Source organism: Lontra canadensis, unplaced genomic scaffold, assembly GCF_010015895.1.
Source record: "Lontra canadensis isolate GAN:19392208 unplaced genomic scaffold, GSC_riverotter_1.0 scaffold174, whole genome shotgun sequence".
Taxonomy (NCBI): Eukaryota; Metazoa; Chordata; class Mammalia; order Carnivora; family Mustelidae; genus Lontra; species Lontra canadensis.
In genome coordinates, this window is record NW_022631168.1 from 307524 (window position 1) to 322441 (window position 14918).

At 64.4% G+C, this 14918-nt stretch overlaps 1 protein-coding gene across 4 annotated transcripts; it reads left to right on the forward strand.

Annotated features, from left to right (window-relative positions):
• The first annotated feature begins 5294 nt into the window (after positions 1-5294).
• On the forward strand, positions 5295-13348 carry DUSP9 (dual specificity phosphatase 9). 4 transcript variants are annotated; one of them, XM_032846368.1, is made up of 4 exons: positions 5295-5458; positions 10409-10810; positions 11975-12424; positions 12736-13348. In XM_032846368.1, exons 2-4 carry the CDS (start codon positions 10444-10446, stop codon positions 13059-13061), a joined length of 1143 nt encoding a protein of 380 aa, XP_032702259.1. In that variant the 5' UTR covers positions 5295-5458; positions 10409-10443; the 3' UTR covers positions 13062-13348. The 4 variants fall into 4 exon arrangements, with proteins under 4 accessions (XP_032702259.1, XP_032702258.1, XP_032702257.1 ...); XM_032846367.1 differs by lacking the exon at positions 5295-5458 and adding an exon at positions 6781-7021; XM_032846366.1 differs by lacking the exon at positions 5295-5458 and adding an exon at positions 8383-8429.
• Positions 13349-14918: the final 1570 nt, after the last annotated feature.

A 14918-nucleotide genomic window follows, 5' to 3' on the forward strand; every position in this document is an offset into this window, starting at 1 on the left:
ACAGGAGCCGTGGGGGAAGGGTAGGCTTGGCTAAGAAGGAAACGGCATTCTGGGCACCACATGTCCCTCTTCCTGAAGACGGTTTCTGGATAATTCTATGCCTTATCATCTGCAGAGCCTGTGTAGGCCGGCGGTGGATGGGGCCATCACTGAGAGTGAAGCACAGGACGTTTGCTCTGAAGATTGGGAACTCGTCTTAGGCTTATAGCCTCGGGGACCTCATCCTCAACACCGCCTTTCTCCTCTGGGGCTGCGGAGAACAGGGAGGCTAAGGTCACAGTCACAGTCCCCGTGGCTCTTGCCGGCTCTCCAACAGCAGGTCCCGAGAGCTACTCTTGCAGGTTGAGAAATTGGGCTCTGTGTCCCCTTCATGGTCCCCCTCCGTGACAGCCCCAACAGCTGCCCCCAGAGTGCGGGCACAGAGAGGAGAGGCTTCCACTGCTAGAAGACCAGTCTCGGGCCACTGCTGCAGGTCGATGACAGCAGAGTCAAATGGGACCCCAGAGTGGCCCCGGCTGAACCCTGACTCTCATGGTCCCCACGGGCCCTGTCCTTTCTCTCTGCGATGATGACATGATGCTGGCCATGGGGTGGGGAGGAGAGGGCCCAGCTCGCAGGGACGGAGCCCTCACCACATGCTGGGTGTGGCGGCTGAGGTCCTTCTGTGCTTCCCGCAGGAGACAGAGAGCCCCGAAAGCAGACTCATCACACCACTGGGACACACAGTGACAGAGGGAGACTGAGCACCAGTACCCTATCATCGGCAAGGGACTCCCACAGTCTCCCACCGGGAGGACCAATGTGGGGGCTGGACTGCGTGCCCGACTCTGAGCGAGGGCCCTCGGCTGGCCCCTTCCCACCAGCAGCCTCTCGTGGGCCGCCCCGGACCTCACCTCTGAGCGGATGCAAAGGATCCCTCTGGCATCCTCGCCGGCAGGCCCTGGCCTTCCCCCTCCCTCCTCTTCCCCCTCCCTCTGCCCAGGGGCTGGCTGGAGGCTCAGCAGCTTGGTGGTCATACAGCAGCACATCTGCACTGCTCCCTCTGCCCTGGGTGCTCTCGGGACTTGATCAGTCACCAACGTGGGAAGCAGGTATTGCGGGGAAACAGTGGCTCTCTAAATTTAGACTGGAAAAATCCCCACAGAGCTGGCAGAAGTATCCTAGCCCTCCTTGTGGCAAACGTCTCAAGCAGGAAAGTGGGGAGAGGGCAGCAAGAGCCGGGGGGCTGTGTGGAGGAGGGGGGCAGGCCAAGGGACGGTACAGAGGAAAAGGCTTTCCTCCCGGCTGGGGTGAGCCTGCTCTAGGGGCCTGGCTGGGTCACCCTGGAGCCACCATCCTCCCAGACCCTCTCCGCAGAAGGTTCTTTGCCAGTTCAGACCCCATGGATGGCTCTCCAGGGCCCTTCCTTGCTCTGGGAGGGTAGCTGGCCCTGCTCCTGCCCACCCGCACCCCAAGCCATCAATGGCTGGGACTGGACTCAAGCCCCCAGGGCAGAGGCAGGCCCTTCCATGGAGGCTGCAGCCTTGGGGGGGGGGCGGCTAGACCTTGTGTCTCTATGGAGAGGAGCAGAAGAGCGCTCGGTGTCCCCTGACCACAGAGAGGCACAGCACCCAGCAAGCCTGGTGTCCAGCCTTGGTCTGGGTGCTGGGAGCCAACAGGGCCCAGGTTGGGCCACGCACTGTTGAGAGGGGAAGGCAGAAGCGGCCAGTGGAAGCAGCCAGACTGTGCTCCAAATGCCACGATGGTAGGAGGCAGATCCCCAAGAAGCAAGGTTGGGGGTGGGGACACATAGCACACTCAGGAACCCCCATCCCAGCCCCGCAGATTATCTTCTTCCCTTCGATGAGATGCTCTCGCTCAAGAGGCCCATTCCTGGTTGGGGGTACAGAGAGAAGTGGCCAGAAAGGCAGACAGGCCACTCACAGAGGCTCCCCTCAGAAAAACTGGTTGGGGGGGCCTTCTACAGCAGGGGAGCAACTCCCTGCATGCTCTGGGTACCCCCAGTCTCCCCAGCCACTCTGGGTCCCCTCTCCTCTGCCCCCACTCATTCCTCAACCTCCCTTGGACAAGCCAGGAAGTCCTCTGCTTCCCCCTCTCCCCCCCACCCCGCCCCTCCACCATGGGAGCTGGGGGGGGCTCCCTCCCATCCCCGCTCTCCCTCCTCTTCCCACTCACCTCCCTGTGCCTGTCCACCAATGGGTGTGGGCATCTGGCTCTCTCCCCGGGTAAAAGGATTATATCATCTGTAATGTGCATCTAGACCGAGCGCTGCTTCTCCGGAGGACAAGACAAGGAGAGAGAGCCTGCACAGCTGGCCAGAGGGGGTTTATAACCAGGTTATTGAACCTGAACCTGAGCCCTCCCAGAATGCGGGTGTTAAAGGCTGCCAAGGTCACAGCCCCTCAGAAATCCATTTGCCGTTGCAGCTCTCCTCTCCCTCCTCTCGACTCGCTCTCACCCTTCTGCCTGCAGGTGCGGCTTCTGAGAACGGCCACAGGACCATTTAGTTGCAAATGTCTGGCCCTGGCCCTTTTGGGAGCTCCCACAGGCAGGTGGGGCGCCCCAGAGCAGGGTCTACAATGCGCTCCCTGGTTGCAAGATGGGTCTAGAAGGGTGCTGATGGGGGGCCTGGGACCCAGTGGAGGGGGTGGCAGAGGGATGGCAGCCTGTGGGGTAGGGGGTCACGCAGACAAGTGGCTTCAGCCGCAGCTACTGCTCTCAGGAGTCTGCCTCAGGTGCCAGGCGCCAAGTGCTGGAGCCCCCCAAATGGGGACAGGATCCCCACGCTGGGGCCGGATGACATAGGCCTCTCCTCCAAGCTTTGCTTGCCTGGGAGGGCGCCCGGGAGTGGGGCCCGAGACAGGTGTCTTCAGCCAAAGGACGGCCGTGCGCAGAGCACCAGAGCGGGCCGGCGGGCGGCGGCCCCCCAAGCACGGGATCTCTCCATCCCCACCAAGGCTCAGCTCTCTGGCCCTCCATCTCACGTAGGTAGGGTTGGCCATTCTTGGGGCACCCCGTCAGTGTGGCTGGGGATTCTGGCAGATAAGGGGGCGGGGTGCGGAGGAGAGAGTAAGGCTTAGAGCTGCCAGGTCAGGCCGCCAGAGACGCAGGCAAGGAGCCCACAGGAGCGCGCACGTGGGGGTGGCTTGGGAGATGGAGGCCCAGCTGCGCCCGCAGAGCCACCTCAATGCTAACACAATCAGCGCTCGAGCCCTCAAGACGGCCGTGCATTTTATCCCCCGACAGGGTCCAGGCCAGGCTTTGCCAGCCAGGAGAAGTCTCTGGAGGTGAAGAGAGAGGCCCCATTTCCCCAGCAGAGCAGACCTATGCCTTTGGAGCTCCCCGGACTGGCCTGGCCACTTGTGGGCGCCATCATCCTCCCGCACTGGGTGGGTGCTGCCGCCTGGAGAGCGGCGGCCTTGCAGGGCTGTGGGGCAGCATCATACAATCCAAATGGTCCCCTCCAGTGTTCAGCCCGGAGTCACTCTAGCGCAGGGGGCTGACTGAGTGCCTTGGGCCATGGGCACAGCCAGGTGGATCTTCCCCAAATGGGAGGAAGGGGGACGGGGGGGGGATGAAAGCCAGCCCCAACTTTTTCCCATCTCCATATGTTTTCATGTTTTGCCTGATACGATGGTCCTAGTGCCACAGGGCACAGCTTTCCGCCTCTGGTGATTTGTCTGCCAAGGCCTCCCACGTGAGAGCGGCCAGCAGTGGCGGCCTGACAGAGAAGCGCAGGGTCCCTCCAGCAGCAGGGTCCACACACAGCCCCGGGGGCTCCCCTGTGCAGCCATGGGCCTGGCCCCGGTGCCCTGCCACTGACGAGGAGGTGAAAGCAGCAGCAGGCTCGGGGGCTCCCAGGGAAGGCCCTCCTGGAAGGCCAAGGGCCAAGAGCAGCGAGCGGGTTCTCAGTGTGAGCCTCCGCAGGGGAAGGGGCCAGAAGACAAGGCAGGTGAGCCCGGCTGGTAGCCGCAGGACCTTGCTTGGGCTCATATACCGTGCCCTGAAAGTGCAGCAAAGCTTGGAGGGCCTCCCCTCTCCCCAGCCGTACAGATGAGGAAACTGAGGCACCAGAGACAAAGCTGCCTCTCTCCCCTCTTTTCCAGGAAGTGACTCAGGAGAATTCAGCACTGCTGCAGGCGGGAGCCCAGGCCGCCAGGCCGCCTCCATGGAGCTGCTGGCATCCCAGCTCAGCCCGCCTCCCTCCTGATGTCGTCCCAGCCTGGCCTTGCCTGGCTCTGATGGCCCTGAGCAGACACGCACTGGAGGCCCAGCCAGATGGTGGCCCCCAACAGCCCAGAGCATCGTGCGGGTTCTCAGCATCCCTTGAACCACATTCCCGGGGCCCAAGTCACCCTTTACTCACCAGGGAGCCCCTGTGTGCTGCCCCTGCCTCCTCATCCCTGCGGCAGCCAGTGAGGCCAAAAGCCCAGTGAGTCCCCTGTTTACACTCAGCCGGGGCTTCTGCCCCCAGCTGGGCTCTGCCGCTACACCATTGTGGGACTCCAGGAAGCCCCTGCCTCAGTCTCCCTAGCTAGCCCACCGAATGGTCCCCTCCGCCTCCCAGACTGGTGTACGCACAAAACGAGGTCCTGGACAGAGATGCTCATGGCCTTTGCTGCAGAGGAAAGCAAAGTGGGCCTGATGACAAGGCCCCCTCCCAGGCCCTCCCCCAGCGTCCTGGCCCCACCCCTTCCAGGCACTGATGCTCAAACGCTATTATTATTAGCCAGAGTCTGAGACATGAGAATGGGAGAAGGCAGTGCAGAGGGACCTGGGAGTGGGGGGTGGGGGGGGTGGGGGGCATTTATGGTTCTGCCAGATAGACCTTGTGCCCTCTCCTGTGTGACAGTAGGAGGTGGCCCTAGGGGCCAAGCTGTGCCCGCTCCTCCACGGGCCCCTTGGCTTCCCTGGCTGGAAGTAGAAGCCAGCGTAGACTCTTTGGAGCGGCCCTCCTCCAGCCCAGGTCCAGCCTAGGTTGGGTCTCCCACCCCACTCAGCTTGAGGCCCCCACGCGGCGGGGCTGTTGGGGTCCGGCGCTGCAGCCCCCCCGACAGAAGGTCGGGAGCGGGCGGAGCGCACCGTCTTGCAGGTGGGAGGAAGGCGGCCGGGGGCGGGGAAGGTGGAGGGAGATGCTGGGCAGGCCGCGGTCCCTCCCCGATCCCTCCCTGCGTGCCGCCGGCGACATTGCCCCTCCTGGGCAGGGGGCGGAGAAGACGGCGACGGGAGGGGAGGAGGCGGCGGCGGAGGCGGGATTTGGAGTTTCCCTCCGCAGCCGCGGCGGTGGTGGCGGCGGCCCCTCGGCTTCAGGCGAGGCCGCCGCCTGAGGCTCCGGTGGCGCTCGGCGGCAGCGGCGGTGGCGCTTCCCGCCGCCTGGGCTTCGGAAACTTCCCGGCTGCGACGCGCGGAGCCGGCGCAGGAAGCCGAGCGGATCGGGGGTGAGAGGAGGTGAGCGGAGGTGAGCGGAGCACGCGGCTCCCCGGCACCCACCCACCCCACCCCCACCCAGCCTGGCCGCCCCCTCCGACGTGAGCTCCTCCACCCTGCACCCCAAAGTCTTGCAGCGCGCGCCCCGCGGGGCCGACGCACGCGCCCCTGCGAGACCCACTGGATCCTGCCACCTCACGCCCCCCGCATCCCGCCCATGCACCTCCCTGTCCTCTGCCACGCACATCCCCTGCCACTTGCACGCACAAACCACGCACCGCAGACCCGAGTCCCTGCAGTGTACGCAGCAGCAGCCCATAACCCAGCACCCATCACTGCCCCAACTCAAGCGAGCACCCATCCCAGACCGTGCCATGCCTCCGTACACACCCAGGCGCGCGCGCGCGCGCGCACGCATACACACACGCACAGACGCGCGCACATACACACACGATACATCCCTGCCGTATCTGCACTAACATAGCTCTCCTCGCCGTGCCACCACCGTTTCCAACTCCCCATGTGCTCATTACAGACACCCCACCCACGTTCCCAGCCCGGAGACACTGCGATCCACCTACCCCTGAGTGAAGCCCCCAAACTAACGCCTGCCCCAGCAGCTGACACTCCCCACGCCCCACAGCCTGGCCCAGTACCCAGGCACACAGCTCGTGCATCCCCAGCGTGCACACTCATACACCCCAACACCTATGCCCACCTGCTGGGTTTACACCCTCCAGCACCCTGCCCCAACTCCACTGCAAACAGCCCCCAACACCCCCAAGCACATCCGCCAGTCCCTCCCACCACCACCCCCTGACACCTGGAGCCTGGGCTCTAGAGGCTGCAGCACTTGGTGGCATCCCTGCCAGGTGCCTCTGGCTCACCTTGGGTGGCAGCAGCTCACCGACCTGAGGCCTCCAGGGCGCCTCGCTAAACGGACCTTGAGTCTCCCCAGCGACAGGCTTGGCCTCTTCCCTAAGAGATAAAGAAGGCACTTGGGGTGCAAGGTACTGTACTTAGATGTGGGGCTCGGGTGGGGTGGGGAGGAAAGGCGAGGGGGCCCAACTGGGACCAGAGAAATGCCAGTTGCCAGGCCCGCACATAGTAGGTCAGTTCCAGGAGGACAGGAGTCCGCTGCGGTCCATGTGCCTGTCTGCTTGTGCCACCAGGGGAGGCCTGTGTGGGGTGTTGCCGTGCGTGTCTGTGGGGCGGGGGAATGTGTGTGACCCTCTGAGAGGAGAAGCGGGATCAGCACCCTCCTGGGCTCCCTCATGCAACAATTAGTTTCATTCATTCATGACTTCTTTGTTAACAAGCATTTCTTCTGCGAGCGCCGTCGCCGCCGGGCGTCTGCCAGGTCCTGCACTGGGGGCTGGGGCCAGCTTGGGGCGGGCGCACACCCGCTCCTGCCTTGGAGGAACTCCCAGTCCAGCGAGGAGACCGACCAGGAAAAGCAGAAAGCCATCCCCAGCGGAAAGTGGATTTGGTGGAAAAGACCCTGGATTTGGCAGGGACGCTGTCGCTGGGAGTTGTGCTCCTGGCCATGTGACTGGGCCGCGACAGCCCGGCGGCGGGAACCGTGCATTTCGGGGTGAGGGGTGAAGGGTGAGGCGGGGAGCCGCTCTCCGGAGGCTCCGGTGACCAGAGGGCGCACGCAGCGCGCGTGGGGTCTATGGGCTGTGGCGTCCCTGAGGCCTCCGAGGGGCACTGGTCAGGCGGGGTGGAGGCCGGAGGCCCCTGGCGGGGCGCTGGAGCTGCAGGCTCAGCGCCCACCCTGCGGCGAGTGCGCGGCCTGGCTCCACCCGCCGCCGCGTGGGCCTCGGTGAGGCCTGGGCGCGCAGCGCTGCCTCCCCCGACCCAGCCCGCCCCGGGAGCGGGCGCGGGGCGGGGCTGGCGCCCAGAGCTGGCGCTGCAGGGGGCCCGAGTGCTGGCCCGCCCGGCTGGGGGCGGGGGGCTTGGCTGCGCTCAGCCCTGCAGTGCGGAGGTGGCAACAGGTTCCAGTGTGTCCTGCTGCTGGCGCAGCGGGCGCTGCTGGCGCTGGGCACCAAGTACTCACTTGCGAGACTGCATACTGCCCCCCCCACCGGTTTCCCCCGTAGGTGGGCTTGCCGGCGGAAGGAGGAAGGTGCAGGGCAGCCTCTTCAGGAGCCGAGAGCGCCAGGCTCTGGCACAAGCCCACTGGGGGGGGGGGGTTCTTGGAGGCGAGCTTCCTCTCCGTTCACCGGTGCCGAAGTTGCCTTACCTGCCCCTGTCATCTTCCCAGAGAGACACCCCTGGCCTCCTCCAGGGACCCCTCTCCAGAAAGCCTGCCTGGGCACCTCGGGAGCCCCAAACTGCTGTTCTTAGGCACTGCGGCTTCAGAGAACTGAGGCCTGGAGCACAGAGGAAGGAGACTACAGGAAGGCTGGTGGCGGGCGGGGGGAGGGGGGGGTCCCTGAAAAAGGAGCAGAATCTTAAGAGGCGTCAGAGGAGGGAGGTCTGGGCTGGGGGCAGGAGGACACAGCGCCTGGATGCAGCCAATGGGACTCATACCAGAGGCCAGGCCACCGTGGGCTGTCGCCAGAGATGAGTCCCAGGCTGGCAGCCCCCTGGGCCAGGGAGGGAGGGAAGGAGGGGAATACTGGAGGCCCCTTGGAGGGCCTGGTTCTCTGTAATCCATCCTCTCCCTAATATCCCTTCCTGAGTTTTCTCTTTTTACTCCGTGGTTCAGGAGAGGAGTCTTCATCAGTGGCACTGACCTTGATTATCCTGAACACTGGCCTTTGGGTGGTTTTGTCATACGTCTTGCGTTTTACTTAGTTTCCTGGGCTAGAGTCCCAGAAGTGGCCAGAGGGTGTAGATTCCTTTGCAGCTCTGGACGGGTAGGACTGATTAATTTCCAGAAGGGCCGGGCCGATGGAGAATCCTCCGGCAGCCAGCAACAGAGCAGCGGGCCGATTTCACAGAACCCTTGCAGCACTGGGTGTACTCATTCTGAGAACATTTTACCAACGCAACAGGTGGGAAGGGTCACCTTGCTTCTTAAATTTACCCGCATTCCATACCTGAGCTTGAACCTTTCCCCAACGGTTCGGTACCAGTTGCATTTCTTCCCTCAAGCGGTCTTTTCTGGTTCTTTTCTGGTTCCTTGCCTGTTTATCAGAGTCTTAACCTGTTGATTCATTTGTACAAGCTTTATCTTATCTGCTCTACATTTTCCTTCAACTCTGCTGTTTGCTTTCGATGGGTTTTAAGCGGGGAAGGGACACTTATCACACCCAGCATTATCTTGCTCAGTCTCTCTGTTTATTACTGACCTATCCCGCTAAACTGGGAGCATGGAGAAAGCAGGGACCCCGATGTCCTGTGCGTTTGCCAACCTGTGTCCGTGGAAGGCGTAGAGGCCTCTGGCCTGTGATGAACAAAGGTCTGGTGCAGGGCAGAGCAGGCTGGGGGGTGGTTGAGGCTGGCAGGTCTCCCTGGAGGCGGGGGGAGAGGGCTTTGGAAGCTGGGACGGCACCCTGGTCAACCGCTGTCCAGTGCAGGCCCTCAGCTAGTGCGGGGAGCAGAGGTGTAAGGTGTAAGAGATCAATTTAAGTACAAAGTACCTGGCTCTTGACCAGGGAGGAGGCAGGGGGAGACGCTGGGGATAACTCCCAGGACAGAAGCGTGGTAAGAGCAGAGCACCCCAGGTTAGGACTGGAGGCTCAGAGCTCCTGGGTGCCTTGGGTGACGCCTGTGCAGGGGGGAAGCCCTGGGGGTTCCCCAGAAGCTGTCATCTGCACGCCTTGCCCTTGGGCTGAGTTCAGGGCCAGAAGACAGCAGCGGGTTTCTGGTCTTGCTTCCTCCTCCCCTCCATGATTTCAGTGAAAAGCCCAAGGTGGTGGGTGGCTCTGATGTATGGATGGGGGTCACTGCAGTCGGAGTTGGAGAGGGAGTAGGGCCGGAGGCAGCTTCTGGGACAGGGGCTCTGGGCTCTTACTTAGCCCTACCCCTCCCCCTGCCTCCAGCGGCCAACTGGTGAGGGGCAGAAGAACCGAGGCTGGTCCCCTGCTGGGCCCCTGACCTGCCCTTGGCCTCTGCCCCGGCCCCTGTCCCGCTTGGGTGGAAGCCCCAGCTCAGCGCGCCACTTGGGGGCCCACCCGACCGCTTCGCTGGCACCCGTTGGCTCGCTGGCCCCCATGAGCCCGCCCCCACTGCCCCGCCCCTCCAAACGGCCACTCCACGTCCAAAGGCAGCGGCTTCCAAGGTGGAAGCTGGGTCCCGCTGCCAGGAAGCAGCCTGCTTGAGAGCGGCGCGGGACTCGGGGCTTCCACGTGCGCGCCTGCCCTGCCAGCCACCGTCTTCCCCGGAGACCGGGCCCCGGGACGCCCTTACCGGGGGACGGCGCCCCGCTTTGCGCGCTGGCCTTGGCTCGGAAGTCCCCGCGCGGCCGCCCGCCGCCCGACCACGCTCCAGGTCTCTCTCCTGTTTTCTCCTCCCGGGGGCCACCAGGGCTGGGGCAGCTCGGAGAAGGCCGGCCGGGGCCCTTCCCCTCGGCGCCACCTCTACTCCCTGGGTCCGCCTCTCACACGCGCACGTCCCCAAAGTCGGAGGCTCGAACTTGGGGAGCGGTCGCAGGCAGGCCGAGCGAGAGCCGCTGGAAGGGGGTGTGAAAGGACGTGGCCGAACCCTTGGGCCGCCCCAGAAGGGCCCGGGAAAGGACCCGCGACTCTCAAAGGGCCCGTTGGGCACCGGGCCTTCCTCTTCTGGGGGACCCCTCACACTTACCTTCCCGCAGCGGGCAGCAGCGCCGCGCGCCCGAGTGTCTGCCTGGGCGTTTTCCTTGGGGGGCCCGAGGCGCAGAGAGGCCTCCTCGCTGCGGGCGGTGGAGGGGTGTCTCTGCGGGACCCCAGGAGTCCCTCTGAAGGATGCGGGCGGGGCTTCGCGGCTCCGGCCCCCCGGGCTGCGGGGCGCGTAGAACGCGGGCTCACGCGGCGCGTCTGCCCTCTGTCCGCAGCGCCGGCGGTCCGACGTGCCCGGAGCCGCGAGCCCATGGAGGGCCTGGGCCGCTCGTGCCTGTGGCTGCGTCGGGAGCTGTCGCCCCAGCGGCCCCAGCTGCTGCTGCTGGACTGCCGAAGCCGCGAGCTGTACGAGTCGGCGCGCATCGGCGGGGCGCTGAGCGTGGCGCTGCCCGCGCTGCTGCTGCGCCGCCTGCGGCGGGGGAGCCTGTCGGTGCGCGCTCTCCTGCCCGGGCCGCCGCTGCAGCCGCCCCCGCCCGCCCCGGTGCTCCTGTACGACCAGGGCGGGGGCCGCCACCGGCGCGGGGAGGCGGAGGCCGAGGAGTGGGAGGCCGACTCGGTGCTGGGCACTCTGCTCCAGAAGCTGCGGGAGGAAGGCTACCTGGCGTACTACCTGCAGGGTAGGTGTGGTCGGGGGCGCGGGCGCGGGCGCTGGGCACCCGGCCTGGGAAGGACCCTGGGGCGCTGGGGGGAGGGGGCAGGGCCACCCTTCCCAGGGTATTCCTAGGTTAGTTGACCAGACTTATTTCGTCGAAAGTGGAGGTGCCGTCCCCTCCCCTGAGCACGACCTTGGGCAAGCCCTTCACCCTGGGGAGCTCTAGTTTCTGAGTCTGGAAAATGGGGAGAATCGGTCCAGCCTTGGCTTAGAGGATGCTCAAGAATGGAGTACCAAGGGCAGGCTCCCAATTTCCTCGCCTGGGCTGAGGTCACCATCTCCTGGAGCTGCTCACCCACAAAGGAGGCAGGGGCCACCGGAGGCCAGCCGCTCTGCAAAGGCTCCGGAACCGGGAAGGGGAAAGCGAGAGAGAGAGAGAGAGGAGCAGTGAAGGCAGAAGAAGGCAGAGATGCGTCCCATCATAGTCATGGCAGGGCTGAGACAGGCCTCTGCCCCTTGATGAGCCAAACACACACCCAAAGGTCTAGTGTAGGAACAGGGTTCCCATGAACCAACAGAGCCAGCTCCGCACCTCCTCATGGCGTGGGGGGGGTGTCCCCAGACTGTCGTCCCTCCTGCATTCTGAAAGCACAGAATGCAGCAAGTGTTGGATCTCCAGGCTGCCACCCCCCCCCCCAGCCCAGGAAAATAGATGTTATCTGTAGACGAAGGAGATGCTCCCTTCTTGGAACTTTGAATTGATCCAGGTAGAATCTTGGGCTCTCTCCCAGGCTCCAGCTCTTGGGGTGCCCCTGGTTGTGTTGGATGGGAGGTGGCCACCCATCTAGACTACAAGCCCTCGTGCTCCCCTCAGCTTGGACCCGAGGCTGTAAAATCCCCTTGCGGTGGGGGGGGTGGAGCTCTGCCTAAGCCCAGAAGTTCCCACCTCCAGCAGCCCAGTGGGTACTCGCTGTCCGAGCTAGGGTGGTCATGCCGCCCATGTTGCCGCCCACGGGGACACCAGCAAGGATCAGGCTGCAGAATCAAGTTCCCTTTGGGACTATCTGCAAGCCCCATTGGGGGTTGGAGTTGTCCGGGGTTATTTCCCTATTCCGCCCCCCGCCGCCAGGGGTGCTTGGCCGCCTCAGTAGCCCGCTCCCCAGGGAACTGTTCCCTTCTCCCCTCCCAGGCGGCTTCAGCAGATTCCAGGCGGAGTGTCCCCACCTGTGTGAGACCAGCCTCAGCAGCCGAGGTGGCCCCAGCACAGCCCCGGGGCCCAGCCCAGTGGTGGGGCTGGGTGGCCTCTGCCTGGGCTCTGACTGCTCTGATGCCGAATCCGAGCCGGACCGCGACGCCATGAGCTGTGGCCTGGATTCAGAGGGTGCCACACCCCCCCCAGTGGGGCTGCTGCCCTCCTTCCCTGTCCAGATCCTGCCCAACCTCTACCTGGGCAGCGCCCGGGATTCAGCCAACGTGGAGAGCCTGGCCCAGCTGGGCATCCGCTACATTCTCAACGTCACCCCCAACCTCCCGAACCTCTTCGAGAAGAATGGTGACTTTCACTACAAGCAGATCCCCATCTCAGACCACTGGAGCCAGAACTTGTCCCAGTTCTTTCCTGAGGCCATTGCATTCATCGGTGAGTCTGCTCTGCAATCCTCTTCCTCCCTCCCTGCCCCCCCCCACCAGGCCTGCCTCTGAGGCCTCTGCCCCTCCTTCAGGACGGCTCCTCCGGGCCTTAGCCCCCATCCCCAGAGCCCAAGACTGGACCAGCACTGCTGGGGTCTGGGCGGTGCTGGAACCAGCTCCCAGAGGCCGCCATCGAGAGCCGTAGGGCTCCTCAGGCAGGACAGGGCTCCCAGGCCAAAGGTGGCCAGAGCCACCTGGCTCCGCGAACGGGGCTGGGCCGGGCTCGCCTGTCACCCCGCCTTCCCCTCTGCCCCCACCTAGATGAGGCCTTGTCCCAGAACTGCGGGGTGCTCGTTCACTGCCTGGCAGGCGTCAGCCGCTCTGTCACCGTCACCGTGGCCTACCTCATGCAGAAGCGCCACCTCTCCCTCAACGATGCGTACGACCTGGTCAAGCGGAAGAAGTCTAACATCTCACCCAACTTCAACTTCATGGGGCAGCTGCTGGACTTCGAGCGTAGCCTTCGGCTGGAGGAGCTGCGCGCCCGGGAGCGCAGCAGCGGGGGGCACAAGTCCTCGGCCTCCGACCCGCCCTCCTTCTTCACCACCCCTACCAGCGATGGTGTCTTCGAGCTGGACCCCACATAGGGGCCCGCTCCACCCCCCAGTGGGTGCCCCTGACCACCCGTGTGCTTGGGGGGGAGGTGGGAGGGGGCTCAGCCGGAAGCAAGGCAGGGGGTGGGGGGGGAGCGCAATACCTCAGGGGAGGGCTGTTGGGAAGAGGCCGGAGCCAGGAGCCCCTCCAGAGTGGCTGCGGGGGAGACCTGTCCTACCCACTTGAAACATCCACGGGAATCCTATTAAATGTGCCTATAAGCTGGGCCAGGGCCACCGGCCTGACCCGCGCCGCTTTCGGGCGGAACCACGCTCCAGAACCTGCCTCTTCTGCGACTGTTACTTTTTTGTTTGGGGGGTGGGGGGGGGATTCCCATTCCAAGGGACAGATCCAGGTGGCTGCCCATTCCTGGGCCTCAAGCCTCCCTGGAGCTGTTCCCTGCAGGAGGGTGTGTGCCTGCTCTGGGTGCCTGCTCTGGGGACCTGCTCACAGTCCCACCCCTGTCCCCAAATGGCCGCTTCTGGGGAGGGGCTCACCGCCAGCTGGTCACCTCCCTGCTTTTCTGCCACGGGCTTAGGCTCCTTGGGGCTGAGGGCCTCCCCGGGGACATGGGCTCGGAGCTGCCCTGGCTGCAGGGCATGCACACCGAGGCCCCTCTCCCTGCCGGCAGCTCCTTGCTGGGCAGCGCTGCAGGGGCGGGTGTGGCCCGGGGAGCAGCCAAGCCGTTGCAGGCCACACATCTGGCGCCCTGTTTATCCACTTGACGTTTGAAAAGATGCTTTTTTTTCCTCTTCCCCCAGATGTCTTAACAGGGATCACTGGGGCTCTTTGTGGCCGAGGGCAGCCACACTGCCGCTGGGGGAGATGGGGGTCTCAGGGCAAGAGCTGGGGGTGGGGAAGGGGAAGAAGGAGGCCTGGGTTTGGCCACTGCGGGTCCCGCAGAGCCACAGTTGGTTGATCTGGGGGGCGGGGGAAGGGGCCAAGCTGCACACACAGAGTCATTCACTGCAGGGCACACCCCTGGTGGGCGGTGTGCATGCACACATGTGTGCATGGGTCCGCGCTCACACACCCGGCCCAGGGCCCCCAGTCCTTGCTGTGGGAGCATCTCACGCTTGGGAATCCACACCACGGTTGCTTTCTTGAATTGTTCCTGAATAAACTCTTTCTGTAAGATAGCAAACGAACAGAGGAACTTGTTTCCAGAGCACCCTGGAGGGCTTGGGGGAAGGTGGAGAGGGAGGCCTCCCGAGAGGGGCCGGTGCGCAGAGCCTCCCGCCGTGGGGCTGGTAGGGGACTCCCACACTACCAGCCCTCGCGCCATGATTTCCCATCCAGGCCCCACGCGGCCTGCCGGCCCAGTCTCCCACAGAGCCGCCCCCACCCTGGGCCACACACCGAACAACAGACCCCAATGATGCTGAGTGTCTGGTGCTGTGGAGAGGTCGAGGGAGCGGGGACCCAGCACTGACCACAGGGTTTGGCAGCCGAGCCCCAAGACTTGGCCTGGCATCAGAGCCAAGCCTCAGGGTGGGCTGACGGGAGCCACAGGAGGACGAGAGCTGGGGAGGGATAGGGACAGTCTTGCACGTCCAAGCTCATGGCTCTTCAGCTGACGCAGCATGGAATTTGGTCCTTGGACTGCGAATGAGGCTCCTCCTGGCAGTCGGTTAAGTGTCTAGCTCTTGGTTTCAGCGCCGCTCGTGATCTCCGGGTCATGAGATCGAGCCCTGTGTCGGACTCCATGCTCAGTGGGGTTCTGCTTCCCCTCCCCCTCTGCCCCTTCACCCACTTGTGCGTGCACACTCTCTCTCAAATCATTCTTTAAAACAATGATTTCCAACCACAGAGACACAGCAAGAGGTGGAAGGGAAGCTGGAGGGTGGGTG